Source organism: Mesoplodon bidens, assembly GCF_964165515.1.
Source record: "Mesoplodon bidens genome assembly, chromosome: 6".
Lineage (NCBI taxonomy): Eukaryota > Metazoa > Chordata > Mammalia > Artiodactyla > Ziphiidae > Mesoplodon > Mesoplodon bidens.
In genome coordinates this window covers 36,898,057-36,924,368 of record NC_138162.1, presented here as the reverse complement: position 1 = coordinate 36,924,368, position 26,312 = coordinate 36,898,057, and the positions used below count along the sequence as shown (strand labels likewise).

Here is a 26,312-nt window from a genome sequence, read left to right as displayed (position 1 = left end):
TTCTGCATACAGGTTTTTTGTCTCCTTAGGTAGGTTTATTCCTAGGTATTTTATTCTTTTTGTTGCAGTGGTAAATGGGATTGTTTCCTTAATTTCTCCTTCAGAGTTTTCATCCTTAGTGTATAGGAATGCAAGAGATTTCTGTGCATTAATTTTGTATCCTGTTACTTTACCAAATTCATTGATTAGCTCTAGTAGTTTTCTGGTAACATGTTTAGGATTCTCTATGTTTAGTATCATGTCATCTGCAAACAGTGACAGTTTTACTTGATCTTTTCCAATTTGGATTCCTTTTATTTCTTTTTCTTCTCTGATTGCTGTGGCTAAAACTTTCAAAACTATGTTGAATAATAGCGGTGAGATTGGGCAACCTTGTCTTCTTCCTGATCTTAAAGGAAGTGTTTCAGTTTTTCATCATTGAGAATGATGTTGGCTGTGGGTTTGTCATATATGGCCTTTATTATATTGAGGTAGGTTCCCTTATGCCCACTTTCTGGAGAGTTTTTATCATAAATGGGTGTTGAATTTTGTCAAAAGCTTTTTCTGCATCTATTGAGATTATTATATAGTTTTTATCCTTCAGTTTGTTAATGTAGTTTATCACATTGGTTGATTTGCATGTATTGAAGAATCCTTGCATTCCTGGGATAAACCCCACTTGATCATGATGTATGATCCTTTTAATGTGCTGTTGGATTCTGTTTGCTAGTATTTTGTTGAGGATTTTTGCATCTATGTTCATCAGTGATATTGGTCTGTAGTTTTCTTTTTTTGTGACATTTTTGTTTGGTTTTGGTATCAGGGTGATGGTGGCCTTGTAGAATGTGTTTGGGAGTGTTCCTCCATCTGCTGTATTTCGGAAGAGTTTGAGAAATATAGGTATTAGCTCTTCTCTAAATGTTTGATAGAATTCACCTGTGAAGCCATCTGGTCCTGGGCTTTTGTTTGTTGGAAGATTTTAAATCACAGTTTCAATTTCAGTGCTTGTGACTGGTCTGTTCATATTGTCTATTTCTTCCTGGTTCCATCTTGGAAGATTGTACTTTTCTAAGAATTTGTCAGTTTCTTCCAGATTGTCCATTTTATTGGCATAGGGTTGATTGTAGTAGTCTCTCATGATCCTTTGTATTTCTGTAGTGTCAGTTGTTACTTCTCCTTTTTCATTTCTAATTCTGTTGATTTGAGTCTCCTCCCTTTTTTTCTGATGATGAGTCTGGCTAATGGTTTATCAATTTTGTTTATCTTCTCAAAGAACTTGCTTTTAGTTTTATTGAACTTTGGTATTGTTTCATTCATTTCTTTTTCATTTATTTCTGATCTGATCTTTATAATTTCTTTCCTTCTGCTAACTTGGGTTTTTGTTGTTGTTGTTCTTCTTCTTTCTATAATTGCTTTAGGTGTAAGTTTAGGTTGTTTATTTGAGATTTCTCTTGTTTCTTGAGGTAGGATTGTGGGTCATCGTGTTTTCATTGTCATTTGTTTCTAGGTATTTTTTAATTTCCTCTTTGATTTCTTCAGTGATCTCTTGGTTATTGAGTAGCATATTGTTTAGCCTCCATGTGTTTGTATTTTTTACAGCTTTTTTCATGTAATTGATATCTAGTCTCATAGCGTTGTGGGTGGAAAAGATACTTGATACAATTTCAGTTTTCTTAAATTTAACAAGGCTTGATTTGTAACCCAAGATATGATCTATCCTGGAGAATGTTCCATGAGCACTTGAGAAGAAAGTGTATTCTGTTGTTTTTAGATGGAATGTCCAAAAATATCAATTAAGTCTATCTGGTCTACTGTGTCTTTTAAGGCTTGTTTCCTTATTTATTTTCATTTTGGGTGCTCCATCCATTGGTGAAAGTGGGGTGTTATAAAGTCCCCTACTATTATTTTGTTACTGTTGATTTCCCTTTTATGGCTGTTAGCATTTGCCTTATGTATTGAGGTGCTCTTAGGTTGGGTGCATAAATATTTACCATTGTTATATTGTCTTCTTGGATTGATCCCTTGATCATTATGTAGTGTCCTTCTTTGTCTCTTGTAATAGTCTTTATTTTAAAGTCCATTGTGTCTTATATGAGTATTGCTACTCCAGCTTTCTTCTGATTTCCATTTGCACAGAGTATCTTTTTCCATCCCCTCACTTTCAGTCTGTGTGTGTCTCTAGATCTGAAGTGGGTCTCTTGTAAACAACATATATACAGGTCTTATTTTAGTATCCATTTAGCCAGTCTGTGTCTTTTGGTTGCAGCATTTAATCCATTTACATTTAAGGTAATTATTGATATGTATGTTCCTACCAACATTTTCTTAATTGTTTTGGGTTTGTTATTGTAGGTCTTTTCCTTCTCTTGTGTTTCCTGCCTAGAGAAGTTCCTTTAGCATTTGTTGTAAATGGTTTGGTGGTGCTGAATTCTCTTAACTTTTGCTTGTCTGTAAAGGTTTTAATTTCTCCATCAAATCTGAATGAGATCCTTGCTGGGTAGAGTAATCTTGGTTGTAGGTTTTTCCCTCTCATCACTTTAAATATGTCCTGCCACTCCCTTCTGGCTTACAGAGTTTCTGCTGAAAGATCAGCTGTTAACATTATGGGGTTTTCCTTGTATATAATTTGTTGCTTTGCCCTTGCTGCTTTTAATATTTTTTCTTTGAATTTAATTTCTGATACTTTGATAAATTTGTGTCTTGGTGTGCTTTTCCTTGGATTTATCCTGTATGGGACTTTCTGCGCTTCCTGGACTTGATTGACTATTTCCTTTCCCATGTTAGGGAAGTTTTCAACTACAGTCTCTTCAAATATTTTCTCAGACCCTTTCTTTTTCTCTTTTTCTTCTTGGACCCCTATAATTCGAATGTTGGTCCGTTTAATGTTGTCCCAGAGGTCTCTGAGTACTGTTCCTCAATTCTTTTCACTCTTTTTTCTTTATTCTGCTCTGCAGCAGTTTTTTTCCACTATTTTATCTTCCAGGTCACTTATCCATTCTTTTGCCTCAGTTATTCTGCTATTCATTCCTTCTAGAGTGTTTTTAATTTCATTTGCTGTGTTGTTCATCATTGTTTGTTTGCTCTTTAGTTCTTCTAGGCCCTTTTTAAACGTTTCTTGTATTTTCTCCATTCTGTTTCCAAGATTTTGGATCATCTTTACTATCATTACTCTAAATTCTTTTTCAGGTAGACTGCCTATTTCCTCTTCATTTGTTTCATTTGGTTGGTTTTTTTTTTTTTTTTTTTTTTTAATTAGTTTCTGCTTTATAACAAAGTGAATCAGTCATACATATACATCTGTTCCCACATCCCTTCCCTCATGCATCTCCCTCCCTCCCACCCTCCCCATCCCACCCCTCCAGGCGGTCACAAATCACCGAGCTGATCTCCCTGTGCTCTGCGGCTGCTTCCCACTATCTATCTACCTTACGTTTGGTAGTGTATATATGTCCATGCCTCTCTTTCGCTTTGTCACAGCTTACCCTTCCCCCTCCCCATATCCTCAAGTCCATTCTCAAGTAGGTCTGTGTCTTTATTCCCGTTTTGCCCCTAGGTTCTTCATGACATTTTTTTTTTTTAAATTCCGTATATATGTGTTAGCATACGGTATTTGTCTTTCTCTTTCTGACTAACTTCACTCTGTATGACAGACTCTAGGTCTATCCACCTCATTACAAATAGCTCAGTTTCGTTTCTTTTTATGGCTGAGTAATATTCCATTGTATATATGTGCCACATCTTCTTTATCCATTCATCCGATGATGGACACTTAGGTTGTTTCCAGCTCCGGGCTATTGTGAATAGAGCTGCAATGAACATTTTGGTACATGTCTCTTTTTGAATTATGGTTTTCTCAGGGTATATGCCCAGTAGTGGGATTGCTGGGTCATATGGTAGTTCTATTTGTAGTTTTTTAAGGAACCTCCATACCGTTCTCCATAGTGGCTGTACCAATTCACATTCCCACCAGCAGTGCAAGAGTGTTCCCTTTTCTCCACACCCTCTCCAGCATTATTTGGTTGGTTTTTACCTTGCTCCTTCGTCGGCTGCATATTCCTCTGTTTTCTCATTTTGTTTAACCTACTGTGTTTGGGTTCTCCTTTTTGCAGGCTGCAGGTTTGTAGCTCCTGTTATTTTTGTTGTCTGCCCCCATGGGTGAGGGTGGTTCAGTGGCTTGTTCAGGCTTCCTGGTGGAGGGGGCTGGTGCCTGTGTTCTGTTGGGTGGGGCTGGATCTTGTCCTTCTGGTGGGCAGGGCTGCATCTGGTGGTGTGTTTTGGAATGTCTGTGAACTCAGTATGACTTTAGGCAGCCTATCTGCTAATGTGTGGGGTTGTGTTCCTGTCTTGCTAGTTGTTTGGCATGGGGTATCCAGCACTGGAGCTTGCTGGCCTTTGGGTGGGGCTGGGTCTTAGTGCTGAGATGAAGATCTCTGGGAGAGCTCTCGCTGATTGATAGTACATGGGGCAGGGAGGCTTCTTGTGGTCCAATATCCTGGACTCAGCCCTCCCACCTCAGAGGCTCAGGCCCGACACCTGGCCGGAGCACCAAGACCCTGCCAGCCCCATGGCTCAGAAGAAAAGGAAGAAAAAAACAAACAGACAGAACTCTAGGACAAATGGTAAAAGCAAAGCTATACAGACAAAATCACACAAAGAAGCATACACATACACACTCAGAAAAAGAGAAAAAGGATTAAAAAATATATATATATATAAAAGAAGAGAGCAACCAAACCAATAAACAAATCCATCAATAAGTACTAAATACTAAACTAAGATAAACATAAAACCAGAAACAAATTAGATGCAGAAAGCAAACCCCAAGTCTACAGTTGCTCCCAAAGTCCACCACCTCAATTTTGGGAACATTCATTGTCTATTCAGGTATTTTTCAGATGCAGGTTTTATCAAGTTGATTGTGGGGATTTAATCTGCTGCTCCTGAGGCTGCTGGGAGAGATTTCCCTTTCTCTTCTTTGTTCGCACAGCTCCTGGGGTTCAGCTTTGGTTGTGGCCCCGCCTCTGCATGTAGGCCACCCTCAGGAGTCTGTTACCCACCCAGACAGGAGGGTGTTAAGACAGCAGCTGATTAGGTCTCTCTTGCTCACTCAGGCCAGGGGGAGGGAGGGGTACGGTAGTCATAATTGGAATGCGGGGCGAGCCTGAGGTGGCAGAGGCCGGCGTGATGTTGCAACAGCCTGAGGCGTGCCGTGTGTTCTCCCGGGGAAATTGTCCCTGGGTTATGGGACCCTGGCAGTGGCGTGCTGCACAGGATCCCGGGGTGGTGGAATGGGTAGTGACCTGCACTTGCACTCAGGATTCTTGGTGGCAGCAGCAGCAGCCTTAACAGTTCATGCCCATCTCTGGGGTCCGAGCTGATGTCTGTGGCTCATGCCTGTCCCTGGAGCTTGTTTAGGCGGTGCTCTGCCTTCTTTGGGCACTCTGGGAAGGAATCCCTTCTCTTCGCACACCTCGAAACAATGGTCTCTTGCCGCAGGTCTAGTCTTTTTCCCAGACTCCCTCCTGGCTATCTGTGATGCACTAGCTCCCTTCAGGCTGTGTTCACGCAGCCAGCCCCAGTCCTCTCCCTGGGGTCTGACCTCCGAAGCCTGAGCCTCAGCTCCCAGCCCCCACCTGCCCTGGCAGGTGAGCAGACAGACCTCTCGGGCTGGTGAGTGCTGGTTGGCACCGATCCTCTGTGCGGGAATCTCTCCACTTTGCCCTCTGCGCCCCTGTTGCTGCACTCCCCTCCGTGGCTCCAAAGCTTCCCTCCCCCCATGCCCCATCCCCACCAGTGAAGGCGCTCCCTAGTGTGCGGAAACGTTTCCTCCTTCACAGTTCCTTCCCAGAGATAGGGGTCCCATCCCTATTCTTTTGTCTGTATTTTTTCTTTTGCCCTACCCAGGTACGTGGGGAGTTTCTTGCCTTTGGGGAGGTCTGAGGTCTTCTGCCAGCGTTCAGTAGGTGTTCTGAAGGAGTTGTTCCACATGTAGATGTATATTTGATGTATTTATGGGGAGGAAGGTGATCTCCACGTCTTACTCCTCTGCCATCTTGAAGGTCTTCTCCTGGTTTATAAGTTTTTAAATGGCATACTGTAACTTCCATGTATTGCCTATATAACATTCAAACTAGTCTATTCTATTTCCCTTTTTCTTTATTCCTTCTCCTCTCAATTTTTCAGTTGCCTTATTTCTACTTTATCAGAACATATACTGTTTATATTGTATCCTTCCATCTTGCCCCACCTTTATTTTAGTCTTAGATTTACAGTTTAATATATCAGATGCTCACCATCAGTCTTTTTACTGAAGTTTCTTCAGTTACCTCTTGGATGAAGCTCATTTTCTAGTAGGTTCCTTAAGAGTACAGTATTCCCTGAGTTCTTAGATGTTTAAAACTGTTTCTCTATGGTCTTGATACTTGAAAGATAGAATAGTTGGATATAAAAATCTTGATTTACACTTTCTTTGTTTGAATTTCCTTAAAATAACTTCTTTTGTTGCTTTTTTATGTAGCTTTTGAGAAGTCTGGCGCAGCCTAATTCTTTTGCCTTTGGATCTTAATTGTTTATTTCTTTGAGTGGAGATGCTGAGGAGTTTTTCTTTATCTTTGAAGTCTAATAGTTTTACTTAGCTAAATCTTAGGGCTGATTGTTCTGGGTGAGTTTTCTCAGGTATCTGGTGAATCCTTCCAGTATTTATATTCAGGTCTTTTTATTTTTGTAAGGCTATCTTGGATTATAGTTTTAAATATTTATTCTGTTTCCATGTTTTTCTTCTTTAGAGACTTTAATTATACATATGTTGGATCTTCGCCTATATTCCATGTCAACCACTTTATTTATGATCCTTTTTACTTCCTTTTTAATCTCATTTTTATTCTTTTTGGTGGTTTTCTTGTATTTGTTCAATACATTTATATTCTAATCTATCCTTCTTTGGGCACCATGAAATTTAGTCTTTATTTCTGATGTGATTTTGTCTTTTCCTTTGCTTTTTTCCTGAATTCAGTCACTTGTGTTTCATTTCCTTCCTGCTTTTTGTTCATTCTGTTCTTATTTTCGAATTTCTAACTCAAGGTGTTTTCTTTATATTCCAAAGGCTTGTTTGGGCACAAGCCTGGGCACAGTGACGAAGACCCAACACAGCCAAAAAAAACAAAACAAAGCAAAACAAAACCCAGGAAATTAACACTAAAAAACAAAACCAAACAAACAAACAAATATATATATATGAATCATAGATAAACATATAGTAAATAAGAAACATATACAAACCTGTGGTGTTAAAATTTTATAAAGTGTGAGAGATTAGGGGAAAAAAATGTTTAAAAAGGCTCCATGTAGGGCTATAATGAAAAAAGGTTGAGAAATACTGTCATAACTTTATAATAGTTACTGAAACCTGGTTATGTCCTGTTTCAATATTTTTATTTTAACTTTTTTCTTGTTATTCTCATTAATCTCCCCCCCCCAAAATTTAGCAGTAATTGTGTTTTTGTTCATTGAGCATGCCAAGCTGATTCCTGCATGTGGGGTTTTGACCTTGGAGCCCCCTCTGTCTGACCCCTCTTCCTCCACTCTTGATGCTCACTCACTCATCCTTCAGGTCTCTGCTCACATATCACCTCCACAGCGGACCTTCCATAACCATCCTTTCTATTCTTGTATGATGCTTTTCATAGTCTTTACCAGTGCACAAAATTTTATATATATATATATATACATATATATATATATATATATACTTAAAAAATTTTTATTTATTTTATTTGTTTATTTTTGGCCACGTTGCATCTTCACTGCTGTGCGTGGGCTTTCTCTAGTTGCAGTGAGCAGGGCTACTCTTTGTTTCAGCGCACGGGCTTCTCATTGTGCTGTCTTCTCTTATTGCAGTGCATGGGTTTCAGTAGTTGTGGCACATGGGCTTCAGTAGTTGTGGCTCGTGGGCTCTAGAGCACAGGCTCAGTAGTTGTGGTGCATGGGCTTAGTTGCTCCACGGCATATGTTGGATCTTCCTGGACCAGGGGTCTAACCCATGTCCCCTGCATTTGCAGGCGGATTCTTAACCACTGTGCCACCAGGGAAGCCCTATATTTTTAAAATTTATTTTTTCACTTGTTTATTTTCTGCCTTTCTCACTAGAATGAATTCCACTAGGTGCAGGGACTTTGTTTTCTCACCACTTTATCCTTAGCCCCAAAGCATACCTGGCACATGGTGAGAAATTTCTATTCACTGAATAATGTGTAAACTTATCACGTTCCAAGAAAGTCCATTGGAATCACCATTGGAAGTATATTCCACTTACAGGTTAATTGGTGGAGGGTTGATATCTTTTCACGTTTCAAACTTTCCATTCAAGGATGTGGCATTTTCTCTTTATTGTTTTATTTTATGTCCTTCTGGGGGAAAAATATCGTCTTGTAAGTTTTGGACATTTCTAGTTACATTTATTGCTAGGTATCTGAAGTTTGTTCATGGTTTCTTCTCTTGTGAATAGAAATCTTTTAATTTTTCTATTATATTTTATTTGTGGTTTTAGTTTATTTGTGTCAGCAGGCCTGTGTTCATTGTGGGGTCTCAAAGGGAGGATCTGTTTCCTTGCTCTTTCCAGTTTCTAGCCCCTGCCTACATTCCTTGGCTTGTGGCCCCATCCTCCATCTTTAAAGCTCATCAGTTCAACCTTAAGTTCTCTCTGGCCCTGATTTTCTTGTCTCCGTCTTTTAAAGACCCTTGTCACTGCATTGGGCCCATCTGGATAATCCAGGATAATCTCCCTATTGTAATCACATTTGCAAAGTCTTTATGGCATGTAAGGTAACATGGTTACAGATTCCAGGGACTAGGATGTGAACATCTTTGAAGGGACCATTATTCAGCCTACCATACTTGTGCTTACAGATATGTAGAAAACGATAAGTTTTTCTATGTTCTTGTCTTTGGGTGCATTTTGCCAAACTTCTATTATTTTTCTGTCAGTTTCAAACAATTGCATATTTGTTTTTCAGTTTTTTTTAAAATTTACTGTCAGTTGCATAATTTGTTCCCTTTCTTTCTGGTATTTATAGCTCATTTTTTTCCTTGCCTCGTTCTGCATTGTCTAGAATCTCCTGACTAATGCTAAATAATAGCTGTGAAACCATGCATCCTTGGATTGTTCTTAACTTTATTAGAAATTGTTTTACCACTGAGTGTGGTGGTTTCTAATAAACATTCGTTTAAATCAAGGAGTTTTTATCAAATTAAATCCTAGTTTGCTAAGATTTTTAGGCAGGAATGTACATTAGATGTATTAACCATTATGCTTATAAAAGTGACCATATGTTTTTTCTCTTTCAATCTATTAATAGCTTTCCTAGTAATGATCATCTCTGTATTCCTGGAGTAAATCTCCCTTGTTTATACTGTATTGTTCTTTGAATGTACTGCTGACTTCTATTTGTTAATATTTTATTTTTGTATTTATATTAATAAGTGAATTTGGCATAGTGTGTTTAGTAATTTGTTGTGCTGTCCTTGTACACGTTGGACATTGTGGATTATCCAGTCATACTGAGTGAATTGGGAAATTTTCTACCTTTTTGTATGGTCTGGAACTGTTTAAATACTACTGAAGTTATATGCTTTTTGAAAGTTTCATAAATGTGAGTTTCCTTGGGCCACTACTACTTATCTCTAAAACCATCTTCCTTACCTTCCTTAAAGGTTGCTTTATCCTGAATCATCCATACTTTATCCCTTACTCTGTCTTACAGCATTTGAAGAATAGCTTGTGACCTGTGGAACAGGTTTTCTCTGGGCAAAGCTGCCCCATCCATAAAGAGGGGTCACATCTATCAACTAGGCTTCATTCATAGGAGCCTGTTGGTCCAGGGGCTTACACAATAAAGGTTTGGCTCCCATGAGATTTTCTTTTTTTTTCACGTGCTTTGGGAGTTCTTTATCACTTATTAATCATCACAGTGTTCCTATGAAACTTCTTAGCAAGTCTGATGTATTATTTTCAGTTTAAGGACAGGAATCATCATTGAAGGAAATAACCTTTGATACCAGAGTTTTGAATAACCAGTCTTTAAAAAAAATTTTTTTAATTGAAGTATAGTTGAATTACAGTGTTGTTTGAATAACTAGTCTTTATTTTAAAAAGCTTGGGGGATGTGCCTCTGTATTATATGGTACAGTACTGAACTGTCTTTTGGATTCATTACCATGAAATTGAGCAGAGACCACTGAATGCTTCTTTGATCATAAGAGATGAGGAAGACCAAACCGAGAGGGACCACTCCCCCCTTTTCATCATGAAAAGCCTGACTGCTTGAGGTAGCCTTTTTCATTTCCTCAAGGAGTAATTCTCAGTTCTCTGCCAAAATGTTACTCTCAGCTCAGAATTTCAAACTGATGGTTGTTTGTCTAAATGAGGTTGTCCAAGGCCAGGACAATGAGTTGCTGTTTTAGCTTACTAAACCAAGGGAATTTGCAGTGGATCGACTTAAATAATATTTTAGGAAGGATTCTCTGACTGGGTATCTTTTGATCTTAAATCTTTCATCAGGACTGTGTTTATATAAATATAAAAATGGTGTTTCTTGGACTGCTACCACTGATTTCTAAATTAAAATACTGCTGGGCCTCCCTGGTGGCGCAGTGGTTGAGAGTCCGCCTGCCAATGCAGAGGATACGGGTTCGTGCCCCGGTCTGGGAGGATCCCATATGCCGCGGAGCGGCTGGGCCCGTGAGCCATGGCCGCTGAGCCTGCGCATCCGGAGCCTGTGCTCCGCAACGGGAGAGGCCACAACAGTGAGAGGCCCGCGTACGGCAAAAAAAAAAAAAAAAAAAAAAAAAAAAAAAAAATACTGCTGAAGTCATCCTCTGTAAATGCTTATCCTTGGAATATTGTTCAATTAAAAGGTAGTATTTTGGTATAAGGTGTAAGTTGATTTCTCATTCTTTTCCCCTTGCAGTAAAGCAGACCATCAGTAACATTTCAATATTTAATGAAACCTGCTTGAGATGGAGAAGTATGAAGACAGCTGATATAGAGGAGATGTATTTAGTAAGTTACTGAAAGTTACTTTGTTTATAGGTGTTTGTCTTGTGTGGGAGGTTCAAAAAATATCAACAAACCAAAAAAACTACTTATATAGCTGCCATTATCAGTGGAAGATTTATAGTGACAATTGCAGTAAGAAACAAGAAAGTGGGAACTTCTGCTGCATATTTGAAGACAGAGACCTTGGGGATTGATGAGAAAATCATGAGAGGTTCTTTGTGCAACATAGCCTGATGCAGAGCTGATGTTCAGGCAGTGTCATGGAAGGAAGCCAGTGGCTTTTGCAAGTGTGTGTCTCTCCACACCAGTGCCTCTGGTCAGGGTCTGAATGTGTTGCCTGGAGAGTCAAGGGGAACTTCTAAAGCTAGATATGGTTGTGAGTAAGAAAGGTAAAGACCATGGGATGAGCTGCTACTAGGAGCAATTAAGTAGGAAGAAAAGTGCATCTATTGGCCCAGGTGCTGGCATGTTACAGTAAAGTGCAGGGAATGTCAGAAGGGGGCGGGCAGAGGAGAAAAACTCTTCCCAGGTTTTACCAAACCGACTAGGATTACCCTAATGCAGCAGTCCCCAATCTTTTCGGCACCAGGGACCGGTTTCATGGAAGACAATTTTTCGACCGCCAGGGGGCGGGGTGATGGGTCAGGCGGTAATGCGAGCGATGGGGAGCAGCAGACAAAGCTTCACTCCGTCCACCACTCCCCTCGTGCTGTGTGGCCTGGTTCCTAACAGGCTGTGGACTGGTACCAGTCTGCGGTCTGGGGGTTGGGGACCCCTATCCTAATGCACGTTCTGCCCTGGGAGAAGCCTTAGTTCAGATTCTTAATTTTCTTTCTAGGAAGTTGTTCTTTGGTTTTGCTCCTGTGGTTTAGCCAACAGACTTTCACATTGGGCATGTGCCGTTATATGTGTGAGAACAAGAAAGAGAAAGTTGTCGGTGTTGGGGCCTCGAGTTTTTGTGCATTTTGATTTAAAAATATGTTTATGATACTGATAATATTGTAATTACAATATTTATGGTATTAAAACTCTAATATTTGCTTTCTGCTGTATTTCACTTTCTGAAGGAACTTTAGAATCAAGAGTAACAGAGTGTGAGAGAAAGGGTAGATATCCAGGCATTCAGAGCCTTTCAAGCTAGCAATTCACCTGGTGAACTTTTCTATGTTTTAGTTCCACATTTGGGGCCAGAGATGGTATCAGAAGGAATTTGCCCAGGAAATGGTCTTTAATATCACTGCCAGCAGCCAGGCTCCTGAGACGTGTTTGGACCTGAGGCCAGGTACCAACTACAGTGTCAGCATCCAGGCTTTGTCTTCTGAACTTCCTGCGGTCATCTCCCTGACAACACAGATAACAGGTAAATCTTGAATAACAGCATTTGGATGAAGGAAGTCACCGCAGAGCTGTATAGGCTCAAATAAAGAGGCACACTATTACTTTCTATCTTTATATAATGAACTTAAAGAGAAAGAGGAAGAAGGATGTGAAATTGGAGAGGGGAACTAAGGGGACTGCAGCCTGAACTGCAATGTTTTATTTCTTAAAAAGTTACCTGAAACAAAATAGGAACATTGAAGAAATCTGGGTAGTGTGTACCTGAGTGTTGGTTAAATTCCTTCTGGATATTTGAAATATTTAAAATATTTCATACTTAAAAAGAATTTTTCCTATTACTCTTTCTTTCTCAGTAACATATTTAATTCTTATTCTGTTACAAGTACCTTAAGAGTAGGTTAGTCTCAGGGAAAAATGACTGGGAGTCCCACTCTCGTCCCCTAGAAAATCACTTTCCACTCATTTTCTCATGTCTCCTCAAATCTGTGATGCTCACTCCATCCCCCAACACACACACTCTGAGCTAATATTCCGACTATTAGCTTCTTGTTTCTTATTTCACTGAGGAATTAGAAGTAATCAGGTGAGGGGGTGGTGGTGGGATGAGTTGGGAGACTGAGATTGACATATATACACTAATATGTATAAAATAGATAACTAATAAGAACCTGCTGTATAAAAATAAATAAAAATCAATCAATCAATAAATAAAATTTTTAAAAAAAAGGAATCAGGTGAGGACTTTCCACTCCCAAATCTCCCATTGTTGCCTTCATGCAGAACCTATATTTTATCTTCTCTCTTGTCCCCACTCCTAAGGCGAATCCTCCCTCAACCCGTCATCCCTTCTTGCCTCATCCTCAATTCCCTCCAGTAAAGAATTAGTCCCGGGCTTCCCTGGTGGCGCAGTGGTTGAGAGTCCGCCTGCCGATGCAGGGGACACGGGTTCGTGCCCCGGTCCGGGAAGATCCCACATGCCGCGGAGCGGCTGGGCCCGTGAGCCATGGCCGCTGAGACTGCGCGTCCGGAGCCTGTGCTCCGCAGCGGGAGAGGCCACAACAGTGAGAGGCCCGCGTACCGAAAAAAAAAAAAAAAAAAAAAAGAATTAGTCCCGGGCTTCCCTGGCGGCACAGTGGTAGAGAGTCCGCCTGCCGATGCAGGGGACACGGGTTCATGCCCTGGTCCAGGAGGATCCCACATGCCGCGGAGTGGCTGGGCCTGTGAGCCATGGCTGCTGAGCCTGCGCGTCCGGAGCCTGTGCTCCGCAACGGGAAAAGCCACAACAGTGAGAGGCCCGCCTACTGCAAAAAAAAAAAAAAAAAAAAGAATTAGTCCCAACACTGCACAAGCATGTTGTAATATCTCATTTTTAAATGAAAACATAGAAAAGATAAACACACTTCTTTTGATCCCATATTCCCTCCAGCTACTCTGCCTTCTCTCAGCCCCTCTTTACAGTAAAACTCCTTGAAAGAATGTTGTGTAGGCTCCACATCATTACCTCCTCTTCTTTCTTTAACTCTTTCTTTAACTGGTTCCAGTCCAGAGGCATTTGTCCTCAATGCTTTACTGGAAGTGTCTCCATCTTGCAAAACCCACTGCCCAATTTTGTTCTTATATGATTTTCTCTACAGCATTTGGCATTCCATCCTTGAAACACCTTTTCTCTTGGCTTTTGGATCCTTCTACCTTGCTGGCTGTTCCTTCTCAGTTTTTTTTTTCACTAGGTCCATCTATTGGGTTGGCCAAAAATATCGTTCAGGTTTTGCCATAAGAGCTTCCAAAGAACCCAAATGAACTTTTTGGCCAACCGAATACTTTTATTGATGCCCCTCCCCTCGCCTTCTTCTATTCCTTTTTCTTCGTTATTTACTCTTTCTGCCTAGGCGATCTCTACCAGTCTCATGGCTATAAACATTACCTATGTGCTGAGCATTCCCAAATATGTATCCTAGTCCCAATCTCTCCTCTGAGCTCCAGACTCATGTGTCCACCTGCGTCCTAAACATATCCTATTGAACATCTAATAGGCAAACCCAGTAGAACTTTTGATTTCTCACCTCTTCCCTCACCCCCAAATCCATTTCCACCCAGGCTTCTCTATCTCAGTTATTGGCATTCCTATTCACCAACTGCTCAGGCCAGAAAGGAATCATAATTGATTCTATCTCTCCCCCCATTTCTAGTCCATCAGCAAGCTGGCTTGTTTCTGAAATAAACGTTCTGAATCCAACCACTTCTCCCCACCTTTGCCTTTACCACTAGCAACCCAATCCAAGCCAGCAACTTCTTGCTTGGACTCCTGCAATAGCATTCTAACTCTTCTCCCTGTTTTCACAGTTGCCTATCACCTGCTGCCCTAAGTCTTAATCTTCACCATAACTTTAAAAAATCACTCAAAGTGTCATATTGAATGAAGTAAGTCAGACAGAGAAAGTCAAATATCATGATATTGCTTATATGAGGAATCTAAAAAAATGGTACAAATGCACTTATTAACAAAACAGAGTCACAGATGTAAAAAACAAACTCATGGTTACCAGGGGAAAACGAAGGGAGGGATAAATTGGGAGATTGGGATTGACATATACACACTACTATATATAAAATAGATAACTAATAAGGACCTACTGTATAGCACAGGGAGCTCTACTCAATACTCTAATGACCTATATGGGAAAAGAATCTAAAAAAGAGTGGATGTATATATATATATGTATAACTGATTCACTTTGCTGTACAACTGAAACTAACACAACATTATAAATCAACTCTACTCCAATAAAAATTAATTTAAAAATGCATATAAGAACATGTCATCCCCAGCTCAAAACGGTCCTATGAGTTTGCATTAGCGTTCTAACGGAATCCACGTTCCTTACCATGGAACATGGAGTCTGGCCCCTGCCTACCTCATTGACCTCATCTCCCTCTGCCCTCTTTCCTTCTCACTAAGCAGCAGCATCCTTCCTTGTTATTTCTCAAACGGGTCAAACTTGTTCTTGCATCCAGGTCTTTCCATTTGCTGGTTAATCTTCGTGGGACACTCTCTCCACATGGCTTCTTTATAATCACTCAGGTTTCTGCTCAAGTGCCATTACCTAGAGAGCCTCTCCCTGCCCACCCTTTCAAAAATCATCTCCCATTGCCACCCCATCACTCTATCCATTTCCTCTGCTTGAATTTCTTCATAGAACTCATTTTCAGGACTCGTATTTTAAAATTTACTTGTTTATTTTCTTTTCCCCTACTAAAATAGGAACTCTTTGAAGACAGAGACTTTTGTCTGTGTGTTCTCATTGAATCCCCAACACATAAGGACAGTGTGAGCACACATAAGGACAATGATAGCACAACAAAAGAATATTTTTGTAATGAATGCATACGAGGGCTAACCCCCAAATGGCCAGCAGGTGGTATTGGCATTGAAGAAATGCCTGGTTAGTTAATAAAGGCTTTAGACCAAAAAGAATTCACCAACTTTGGGGCTGGAAAGAGATGTTCAATTTGGGCATTTTTTCCCATGGTGATTTATCAAAATGGATAGCTATTCAGTCTCCTACTCTTTGGTCCTTCTCATGTTTTGATGGTTTGCATTGCTGATTCACATTAGCATTTCATATTTTTTGAGCTGGGGAGAGGGTGTTTCATCTCGATGAGACACTTACTTCTACTTTGTTTTGTTTTTGCGGTACACGGGCCTCTCACTGTTGTGGCTTTTCCCATTGCGGAGCACAGGCTCCGGACGCACAGGCTCAGCGGCCATAGCTCACGGGCCCAGCCGCTCCGCGGCATGTGGGATCCTCCCGGACTGGGGCACGAACCCATGTCCGCTGCATTGGCAGACGGACTCTCAACCACTGTGCCACCAGGGAAGCCCTTCTACCTTGTTTTGTACGCTAAATATTGCCCTGTAGCTCAAGCACCCTGTGTCTGTGTTCATGGCCACCAGGGGACACTGTTGAGCTGTTTAAGTTCATTGAAACCATGACTGCATATTTTTCACTCTACTTTAAAGAATTAGCAATTTTTTAAAAGTGTGAAAATTCACATTGTTAAGATCTTATGAAAGAGTAACTAAACAAATAAGAACAAACCCCAAGCCCTCTCTTTAATAAGAGAACCATATACTGATGTGAAGAGGTATGCCTGTTTGCCTAAGATGTGGCTTTGTTTCAGCAAAATTGTGAACTTTTGAATTTTACCAGAAATGTGAGGCAAGGGGTTTGGACGTGGAATACGCAGCAGCTGATTTCCCAGAAGAAAAGTGAATGGAATTTCCCTTCTGAGTGTCTTACATTAAGCTAAATCTTACGGATGGGAACAGGATGAAAATGAGCGCTTTAAATATATTGCTGACCTCAGAGGAGAGTGAAAGCTTTTGGAATGTTGAAGGACAGAGGCAAGTGTTGTAGTGGCAATGGAAGAGGGTGCTGGTGAGAAAGGTGGTGAGATGGAGGGCTATCACAGTGCTTCTGACTCATGGCCCACGTGCTTCCGCAGCAGCCCATTGATGGGAATTCATCAGAATAGTACCACCATTTATACACCCTTATGTAAGAACAAACTTTCATCCTTGATGTAAACCCAAAGGGTCAGAAGAGCTGCCCCACACTGGTTATGCTACTTTCTAGCCAAGTCAAAAAGCTTGTAGGCAAAATTTTCTTCTCATAGAGAGAGGGAGAGAACCAGAGAGGGGAAAGTGGGGGGAGGGAGAGAAAGAGAGAGAGAGAGAGAAAGCAAGTGCCTGCAGGAATGTAAAGATAAACCACTTGTTCCACGCGATGTGGTGATCATTTGTGGTTGAATGTTTATTATGGAACCAAGAATGCTGGAAGAGAAAAGGGAAACGAATATGTAAAGGAAATCATTCCTTCCCAAGTCCACCTTCAACACCAAGGCTGGCAACGTACACAGGAACTTTCCCATCTCTACCTGCATTCGTAATAAGAAAAACAATGTACTTTTTCAGATGTTCAGGAAAGCCACTGAAAACACAGGTATGTCCCAAGCGTTCTCAGGCTATCCCTCTAACAGAGAGGTCCAGTCAGGATAGCTGTAATTCCTCCTACAGGGCTGGGGACCACTGCCCCCTCCTCTGACCCCTCCTCTCTTACTGTTAAGTGTCCTTAGGAAGGACCATGCAGGGCCAGGTGTCTTGATGTTCTTCTGCTGTGAGCTTCTCTTCCACAAACCATCCAAGGACTGTGCACTCCTGTGTCCTCAGTGAGGACCTTGTCTTCTCAGGCTGGTTCCAGGGTACCACACTTATTCCTGCTGTTTCCCCTGGGTAGGAACTGCCCCGGAGGTTAGGAGAGGAGCTGGCCTTCATCCCAACTGTTTTTCTTCCTCCAGGCTCTCTCTAAGTCTTTCACGGACACAGGTTCTTTGACATCTGAGGACCTAATGTTAGGTCAGGCCAGGAGGGAGGCACACATGTCCTTCCATACCTCCATGGGCCACCTGTTCCTCTCATGCCCAGAAATCTCTCAACTACTTTCCAGCTTCAAATCAAAACCTAGCCTCTCAAGGAAATGGCTATATGGGGATGGATATCTCCCCACTCTTCTCACTGAAAACATCTGCATCCCTGCTGAGGCCCCACTGAGACAAGATGGTACACCACAGAGGAAAATGGGCTGGATGTGTTATGTTCCTATATTAATGCTAGCTTTTTACAAAATATGGATGGGAAAGTTTCTTTATATCAGAAGCCTAAAAAACAGTGTTTCTCTGTGTTATAGAAGTGGGGGAAGGGTATACTGCAACTTAACAATTTAATTCAGTGAATACCTATTGATTGGTTATGTACAAAGACCAGTGCCAAGTGCTGAAGGGGAGATAAAGATAAAAAGAAGATTGTTCCTTCTTCCTGGGAAGCCAAGTCTCATAACCTTATTGATGGGGAAGATGCAGCTCACCTTGCGATATCTGATGACTTATGGTGTAAGCTCCATTTGCTCTATTGCCATCAATTTCAATTTATCATGCCTTGAGTGGGGGCTGTGGTCCAGTTGGGGAGATGCTGAGGATTAGAAAAGAACCATTAGGTGTCTTTATTTTTATATATTTATTTATATGTATTAGTTCCTTGCATTTACTTGAAGTTTATAGCATAAGGTTGCGACCTTTGTTTAGATTTGGTGCAGATAAAATTTTCTTTTACTTTTTTTTTTGGTTCATTTAATGGGTTTTAGAGGAATTTTAACACATTTGCACTTCTGTTACCTCCTTCCTCTCATTGATTTTAATAGCTTGCCTACATTAATGGTTTTAATCTTTTGTTATACATATTACACCCCCAGGTTATTTACTCTTTAATTTTCTTGTCAATATTCTTTTTGACATTTAGACATTTTAAGTTTTCATGTAATCAATTCTATTGATTCTTTTATAGTTTCTCCCTCTGGTCATGCCAAGAAAAGCCTTCCCCACCCTGAAAATCAGATCAATAATTTTTATTCTCTACTATTTTCAAATGCTTCTTAATGGTTTTGCTTTTCACATTGAAGGTTAGACCCATTTGGAATTTGTTTAGATGCGTGTATAAGGCTAAATTTACATGGTAATTTTTTTCCCCCAGATGATAAGCCAGTTTCCCCATCACCTTTGGAATGACTGTCCAGGCCACACACTATATTCTCATTTATTTATTTGGGTCTCTTTCTCGATTGTCTAGCTTCTTCCATTGCTTTGCCTGTCCTGTGCTTGTACCTTCCTATTTCAGTTATTGTAAATTTATAATATATTTAATATTTTGTAGGACAAGTCCTGCTTCATTGCTTTTTTCCTGACTCTTCAAAGTTTTCTCAGATGGTAGCCTCCATAATTTCCTTTGTCACTTGCTTCTAGTAGAGAATGGATACTGTTGACGCCTAGGGGTAGTAATGAGTATGTCCCCTCATCTCACATACTCAGGGTGAAAGAACTCCAGCCTAGACACGACCCATTTCTTGCCTTGGGTCTGATTTGGTTTAAATCAGTAATGAAGCCGATGGAAAGGAGAGCAGGTCTGCCATAGACAGCAGGTTGGGGGATGGGAAACAGCACCTTGGAAAATATGGCTGGAAGTTAAGATTATTTAAACTCAAAAATGTGGCGAAGAACCAGCCTGATGAAATCCAGGCTTTCACATTCGAGAGAAAAGGCAGACTGTTTTTAAGGTGGGGAAGGCCTCGAGCAGGCAGAGCAGAAAACAGTCTAGAAGTCACGTGTTGATGGAATCAACTGCATGGTAGTGGCACATTTAGAATGGCAACAATGATGCTGGGACTGACAAGGGGCAGCGTGGTACAGAACAAGCAGACGATGGCCTTCCTGCCCCTGCTGTGGGCCCTCCTTCTCCAAGCCGGGCGAGCACTTTGTTCTGCTGTTCCTGGGGTGGGTGAGAAAGCTGGTGGTTTTAAAAGGTTAGCCAAGAGATTAGAGGACCTAGAATTATTAATCTCAGAGAAGAGCAAACAGAGGAATAACGTGAGCTTAAGGAGAGTTCTCACACAGAAAAGAGTAAACAGTTAATCTCCCTCTGGGCTGAAAACAGGAAATGTGTGATAAAAACCACTTACTTTACTGTGAGGAAAAAACATCATGAATGAAAGGGCATTTCATTGATAGCCTGAAGGGCTGCGTGCAGAGATACAGTAAATCCCCTACATATGAACCTTCAAGTTGTGAGCTTTCAAGGATGAGAACGTGCATTCACATGTCCAATCATGTACGTTAGTTCATGTGTCTGGCATACATTGTCACATGCGTACATCCTCTACAAGTGGTTGTGCTTTTGCGTACTTTACTGTACAGAACTGTATAGAGTACAGTGGTACGGTATCTTTATTTCAAGCCCAGGATGACCAGAAGCAAGTGTAAAAGCCACGGTGATGTAACTGGTACTGCTAAGAAGCGCCAGGAATTGGAGGCCCAGAGAAAGGATGAAGAGAGACAAGAGGAAGAAGAAGTAACTGAAGAACTGAAGAGATTCACAACACAGGAAATGGCCAGGGGATTTCCTTGGTGTGAGGAGGCACTGTTAGTTTTTGAGGCACAGCACCTGCACGTAGAACGGTACACGAAGGTTGCAACAGCTGTTCAGGATGCAATCCAGTGCTTCCATGTCATCTATGATGAAAAAAAAGAGCTACTACCCAGATATCACTGGATCGTTTTTTCAAGAGGGTAGATAGAATTGAATCCAGCAAGGAACCAGGACCTGTGCCATCAACGTCAGGCCTGAGTGAAACTGCACCTTGCCCTCCATCTCCTGTTGCTGACGATCCTTCAGCTCTACCATCTCCCACCTCCTCTCCCTCCTCCAGTCAGTAACTCTTCTTGCCTGTTCACTCGATGCCAGCCCCTGTATGCCAGCTGTTGTACTGTACAACTGTACTTTTCAAGGTACTGTACTGTAAGATTAAAAATGTTTTCTTTATTTTTGGTTTGTTTGTTTTTTATGTATTATTTGTGTGAAAAGTATTATAAACCTATTACAGTACAGTACTATATAGCCGATTGTGTTAGTTGGGTGCCTAGGCTAACTTTATTGGACTTAAGAACAAATTGGACTCAACAGAATCACTCTTGGAACGGAACTTGTTTGTACGCAGGGGACTTACTGTACTCAAATGCTCACATTTCCCTGGGGAACCTGGTGGGGGCTTTTAAAACTGCATTTTCCCCTCTCCCCATTACCGCTGCAGGAAGCTGGCCGTTGTCTTTCTCAGGGGTGTCAGTTATGGAGTCTCTTACTGGACACCTCTTGGAAACAGCATAGACCTTCAACACCATAGCGTGAGGTCTTAACTGTAGGTGGGGGATTGTTCCCTAACAAACCCACGGATTTATGGAAAACCTAATTTGTGTGGCGTATCTGGGTGACTTTGGAAGAAATTCTAGACTTAGCACTGTTTAATAAGAGCTATAGGGGACTCTCACTCATCCACCTGGTCTTAGATGCCTGGGTTTCCCGGTGGTCGCCTTAGGCCCTCGTCTCTTCTCAGATGCATTTCTACCTTCCCCCATGGGCAGCCGTAGCCTCTTCTATTGATGACTGACTCCATATCACGATCACAGTTTGCTCCTAAGCTCTAGACCCGCATTTCTAACTGCCTGCTGGACGATTTCACAAGCACTTCAAACTTAACAGCTCTAGAAGTGAGCTGCGTCTGAACCTTCCCTGCAGACCTTGACGAATGACGTCACCACTGACTCAGTGGCCAAAACCAAAGCCCAGATTCCTTCCCCTCCCTTATCTTCCACCACCTTCTGTTCCGTCTCCGCCCCACGTGTCTCCTCCATCTGCCCCCTCTTCTCCCTTCCGAGGGCCATCACTCGCTTCAGACCTCAGGCACTTCTTACCTAGATTTTGGAGAACCTGTGCTTTTGCTCTTTTCCAATTCATCCTCCAACAGGCGGTCCAAATTGTATTTCTAAAATACACATCTGCTAAGCATCGTTAGGTGGCTTCTCATTATTTCTAGGACCTCAGATCTGACCTATACTCACATGTCTCACTCTATTGCCCACTTCTACCCAGCTGGGACTCAACCTTTCGGACACACTGAACTCCTGCAGTTCTGTCTCAGCCCGCACTCTCTCTCACCTCCTGCCCCTGCGTCTGTTTCTGTATTTGATAGGCTCACCCCCCTGCCCTTGGTGTTCTTCCTCTGCACTCCCACCACCCTCTTGTGGAACTTTCTCGTAGTTCCAAGCACTGCCTGTTTATAAGACTTTCTCCACTATTAGACTCTGAGCTCCTGGAAAGCAGAAACCATGTCTTCCATAGCTGTTTCTCCCAGCCTCACATAGAGGTGCATAGAGGTGGCTAATAAATATTTGTTGAAAGGCAGTGTATGAATAACATATTCAGTAGAGCTTTAAAAATTATCTAGGAAGGTCTAAGTTTTTATTTATTATAATTTGAATTGAGAATTTCCACCCCAAAGCTATTTTCTAATTGGGTAAATAGAGTCTTGAGTGTCTATTTTGGCCTCTTAGTCCTAATTTCACTGTGGCAGGATTCAGAGGAATTTCAGGGGAGGTGGTGTTCATATTTTCTTCTTCTCTTTCCTCCTCCCTCCCTTTATAAATCTCATCCACTTGATAGCACTGTGGAGAAGATTAAATGAGATGAGGCATATATAGGACACATCTATATATGTGTTGTGTGCCCAACACATGTAAGCTGTGTTACTCACAAGGCAGAGTGGCAGCTGGTACATTTATACCATGATTATAACTCCCAGTTAGATGCTAGAACACTGGTGTCAACCAATCAACCAACACTCTCCTCCCTGTGGAATATCTACTTGGGAAATCTGGTTGCTGGGGAGAGCAAGATAAGGGCAGACAGCTGTGCGATTATAAAGGATCTAGAAGTCTAGGGAATTCCCTGGTGGTCCAGAGGTTAGGACTCTGTGCTTTCACTGCCGAGGGCACAGGTTCGATCCCTGGTGGGGGAACTAAGATCCCACAAGCTGCACGGCGCAGCCAAAAAATATATGTATAATAGTAATAATAATAATAATAATAATAATAATAATAAATAAACTGTTCCTAAAGGATCTAGAAGTCTGATAAGCTGGTCTCCCCACCAAATAAGAACCTATTTACCAAGTTAATTGAAATGCCCACAGCATCCACCATCTGTCAGTGCTGGGGCATCATTTTTTTTTTAATTGTAATAAAATATATGCAACATAAAATATACCATTTTAATTACTTTTCAGGACACAATTTATTGGCATTAAGTACATTCACAATGTTGTAAACTGTCACCACTATCTATTTCTAAAATGTTTTCACCCCAGGCAGAAACTCTGTTGACCATTAAGCAATAACTCCCCATTTCCTACACCCCCCCTCAACCCTTGGCAACCTCTAATCTATTTCTGTCTCTATGGATTTACCTGTTCCAGATATTTCATGTAAGTGGAATCATGCAATAGTTGTCCTTCTGTGTCTGGCTTATTTCATTTAGCCTAATGTGTTCAAGATTCATCCATGTCGGAGCATGTGTCTGAATTTGCTCATCTCTTCTTACATGAAAACTTTCCTCTTGATGCCCCATGAGGACCACTTTTTTTTTTCAGTATGCGGGCCTCTCACTGCTGTGGCCTCTCCCGTCGCGGAGCACAGGCTCCAGACGTGCAGGCTCAGCGGCCATGGCTCACGGGCCCAGCCGCTCGGTGGCATGTGGGATCCTCCCGGACTGGGGCACGAACCCATGTCCCCTGCATCGGCAGGCGGACTCCCAACCACTGCACCACCAGGGAAGCCCAGGACCACTTTTTTCATGCTTCTGCTCATTCTGATCATACCCCCTTTCTTCTCTTCAACATGTTTTCAGAGCCTCCCCTTCCGGAAGTAGACTTTTTCACTGTGCACGGAGGGCCTTTACCACGCCTGAGACTGAGGAAAGCCAAGGAGAAAAATGGACCCATCAGGTCAGTAGAGGCCTCTTTTCCATGGCTGCCCAGTGATCTCCATGGAGTGTTTTGAAAACTTTGATTTGAGTGAGGAGGAGACTTCTCTTTAGGTGGCTTCACTGGAGTAGTTGAGTCAGTGCAGTCAGGGCCTCATTTTTTGTTTCCTTGGGTACAGACTGGGCCTTTAATTCCAACTAGCACCCTCCCTAATGAATAGAGAGACTTGTAAAGTACCAGAGACAAACATTTGGGCAGCTGAGCTCGAGAAATTAAATCCGTTCCACTGGTCATTAGATGAGCACTGGTTGGGTGCCCGTGACATGTCAGGCTATCACTTTGCACTCACACCTCCAGGTACATCCTTTAGTGATGGTGGATCAGGAGCATCATTTCATTTACCAAAGACAGAATATATTTTCCTTTATTTAAGGATGATCTTGGGGGTGGCAGTGTAGTGCTTTCTTTTTTATTTATTTATTTATTGAAGTATAGTTGATTTACAATGTTGTTACAATCTCTGCTGTACAGCAGAGTGACTCAGTTATACACATATAGACATTCTTTTTTTAAATATTCTTTACCATTATGGTTTATCACAGGATATTGAATATAGTTCCCTGAGCTATACATTAGGACCTTGTTGTTTATCCATTCTAAAATAATAGTTTGCATCTACCAACCCCAAACTCCCAGTCCATCCCTCTCCCTCCCCCACTCCCATGTGTGTAGTGATTTCTGGAAGAGTCATTTGGATAATTCTTTTAATTCATTCATGTATTGAGATGTGAGCAAGACACTGCATTGTTAACAACTGCTTCTGGGACTCCAGGTGGTATTAGGATGGAATTAATTTGCCTCAGTTGCTGGACTACCTTGTGTGCAATTAAGCTTTTTATTTACAAAGGTCATGGCAGGATTAGGAAAGCAGAATTATTCCCTTTTTAGAGAGGAAGATTGAGGTTTGCCTGGAGAGATGAGTAACTTACTGACAGTAACAAATCAAGGAGATGGCAACAACCTGTTTCCTTGACCTAACTTACACCACCTATGTCTCTCCTGACCCTTCGGTCTAATGACCCTGCTGTACAATCAAGGTAAAATTCGTGAGGTATCACAAAACTATAAAAAAGAAAGCATCGATATTATGTGTCCATTTGTAATGAAACTTGAGCTTTTTGTGTCTATTAGTTTGAGTTCAGTAAGTGCTCAAAAGTCTTTCCAGGCATGGATATGGCCTAAGTTGTTCTGTTTCTTGATTCCTGACAAGTTACTGGAAGGCATTGTAATTCTGTTGCTATAAGGAGAACAGAAGTTGTGATCTCACTGCCTGAGAGAATTTGCAAGACGTACGTGATATTTAGGCCAGATGATTATGTAAGGCAGAAAGAAAAGCCAAATGACAGTCTATCCTTGTGGCTCTGTGCCGGCCAGTGCCTCTAAAACAGGAAGTGGAGATCTGTGAGTCATTCAAGGGAGGGTGGTGGTGAGAAAGAGGGGAGAAGTCCTTCCAGAGCAGTCATGCTCTAAACAGCCACAACTGCTTCCCCAACATCATCGGAGCTAATTACCAGCAGGCAGTTGGGGGGTTTTCTTGGCCCGACTACCTGGTTTGAGCTGGGGGTAGCAGCACCGCCAGTGTGACAGGCCGGAGTCTGCCTTGTACATTGTCAGGGGACAGTGGCTTGGGCACATGGTGGAGCAGGGGCTCTGGGGCCACACTCCCTTCCTTAGCTTGGTGATCTTGGGTGGATGATGCAGCCTGTGGCTGGGCTCTCTTAATGCTAGTGTCTCCCACACTTTCCAGATTACAAGTGTACCTGGGGTGCTTTATCAGCTGTATGAATTCTGAGACTCTACTGGAGATTTTGATTCAGTAGGTCTGGAATGGGGGCTGGGAATTTGTGCAATTATCAAGCAACTCAGGTGATTATGATCATGCTAATTTGGGAGACTGCTTTATGCGTCATGAATGGTGCCTCTACTGGGCAACGTTCAGAACCAAAAGAGTTCAGGTGAGCCTTGAACTTTCACTTGAATATCACCACCTACATGGAAAGATGAGAGGGACTTGAAGATGTACTTATGGACAGCATGGAGTCTGCTGCCTATTTACTTTCTTACCTGTGGCCATGATTCATAGGGATGTCTTCAAGTTCCCAGGAAAGTTTGTTGTTATAAGTGTTCCGTTGTCGGCAGTGGAGGCTTAGTAAATGTTTACTGGTGATGGCAGTGACAACTTATTGCCCAGCAGTCTTTACTTTGTCCCTTTTGTAGAAAGCCCTATGCTGAAAGTGAACCCAGAAACTTTGTGGAAATCAGGGGCCTGAGGACACCTAGGAATTTGGGGAGCCTGGTTGGTGGATAGTTTCCAAATCCAACACCTGCTGTTGGGGAGGACTCCCTTTTCTTAACCTAGTAACTCATGAGCTCTTAGGAAGCAGGAGATAGGGCGTTAGGAATGCGGAGCAGGAAGCGTATACTTATTGGTAAAATAGAATTATGTGTGCTAATGAGTTTTGGAA

The 26,312-nt window shown here is 41.7% G+C and overlaps 1 protein-coding gene across 2 annotated transcripts in view; it reads left to right on the top strand.

Moving 5' to 3' along the window:
* The window catches only part of SUSD1 (sushi domain containing 1), a 113,746-nt gene that overhangs the window by 71,766 nt on the left and 15,668 nt on the right, over positions 1-26,312 (top strand). For both annotated transcript variants that reach the window (XM_081237166.1, XM_081237165.1), the window contains exons 11-13: positions 10,944-11,035; positions 12,206-12,392; positions 23,712-23,808. In XM_081237166.1, coding sequence (XP_081093292.1) covers positions 10,944-11,035; positions 12,206-12,392; positions 23,712-23,808 — 376 coding nt within the window. The remainder of the gene's footprint in view (positions 1-10,943; positions 11,036-12,205; positions 12,393-23,711; positions 23,809-26,312) is intronic.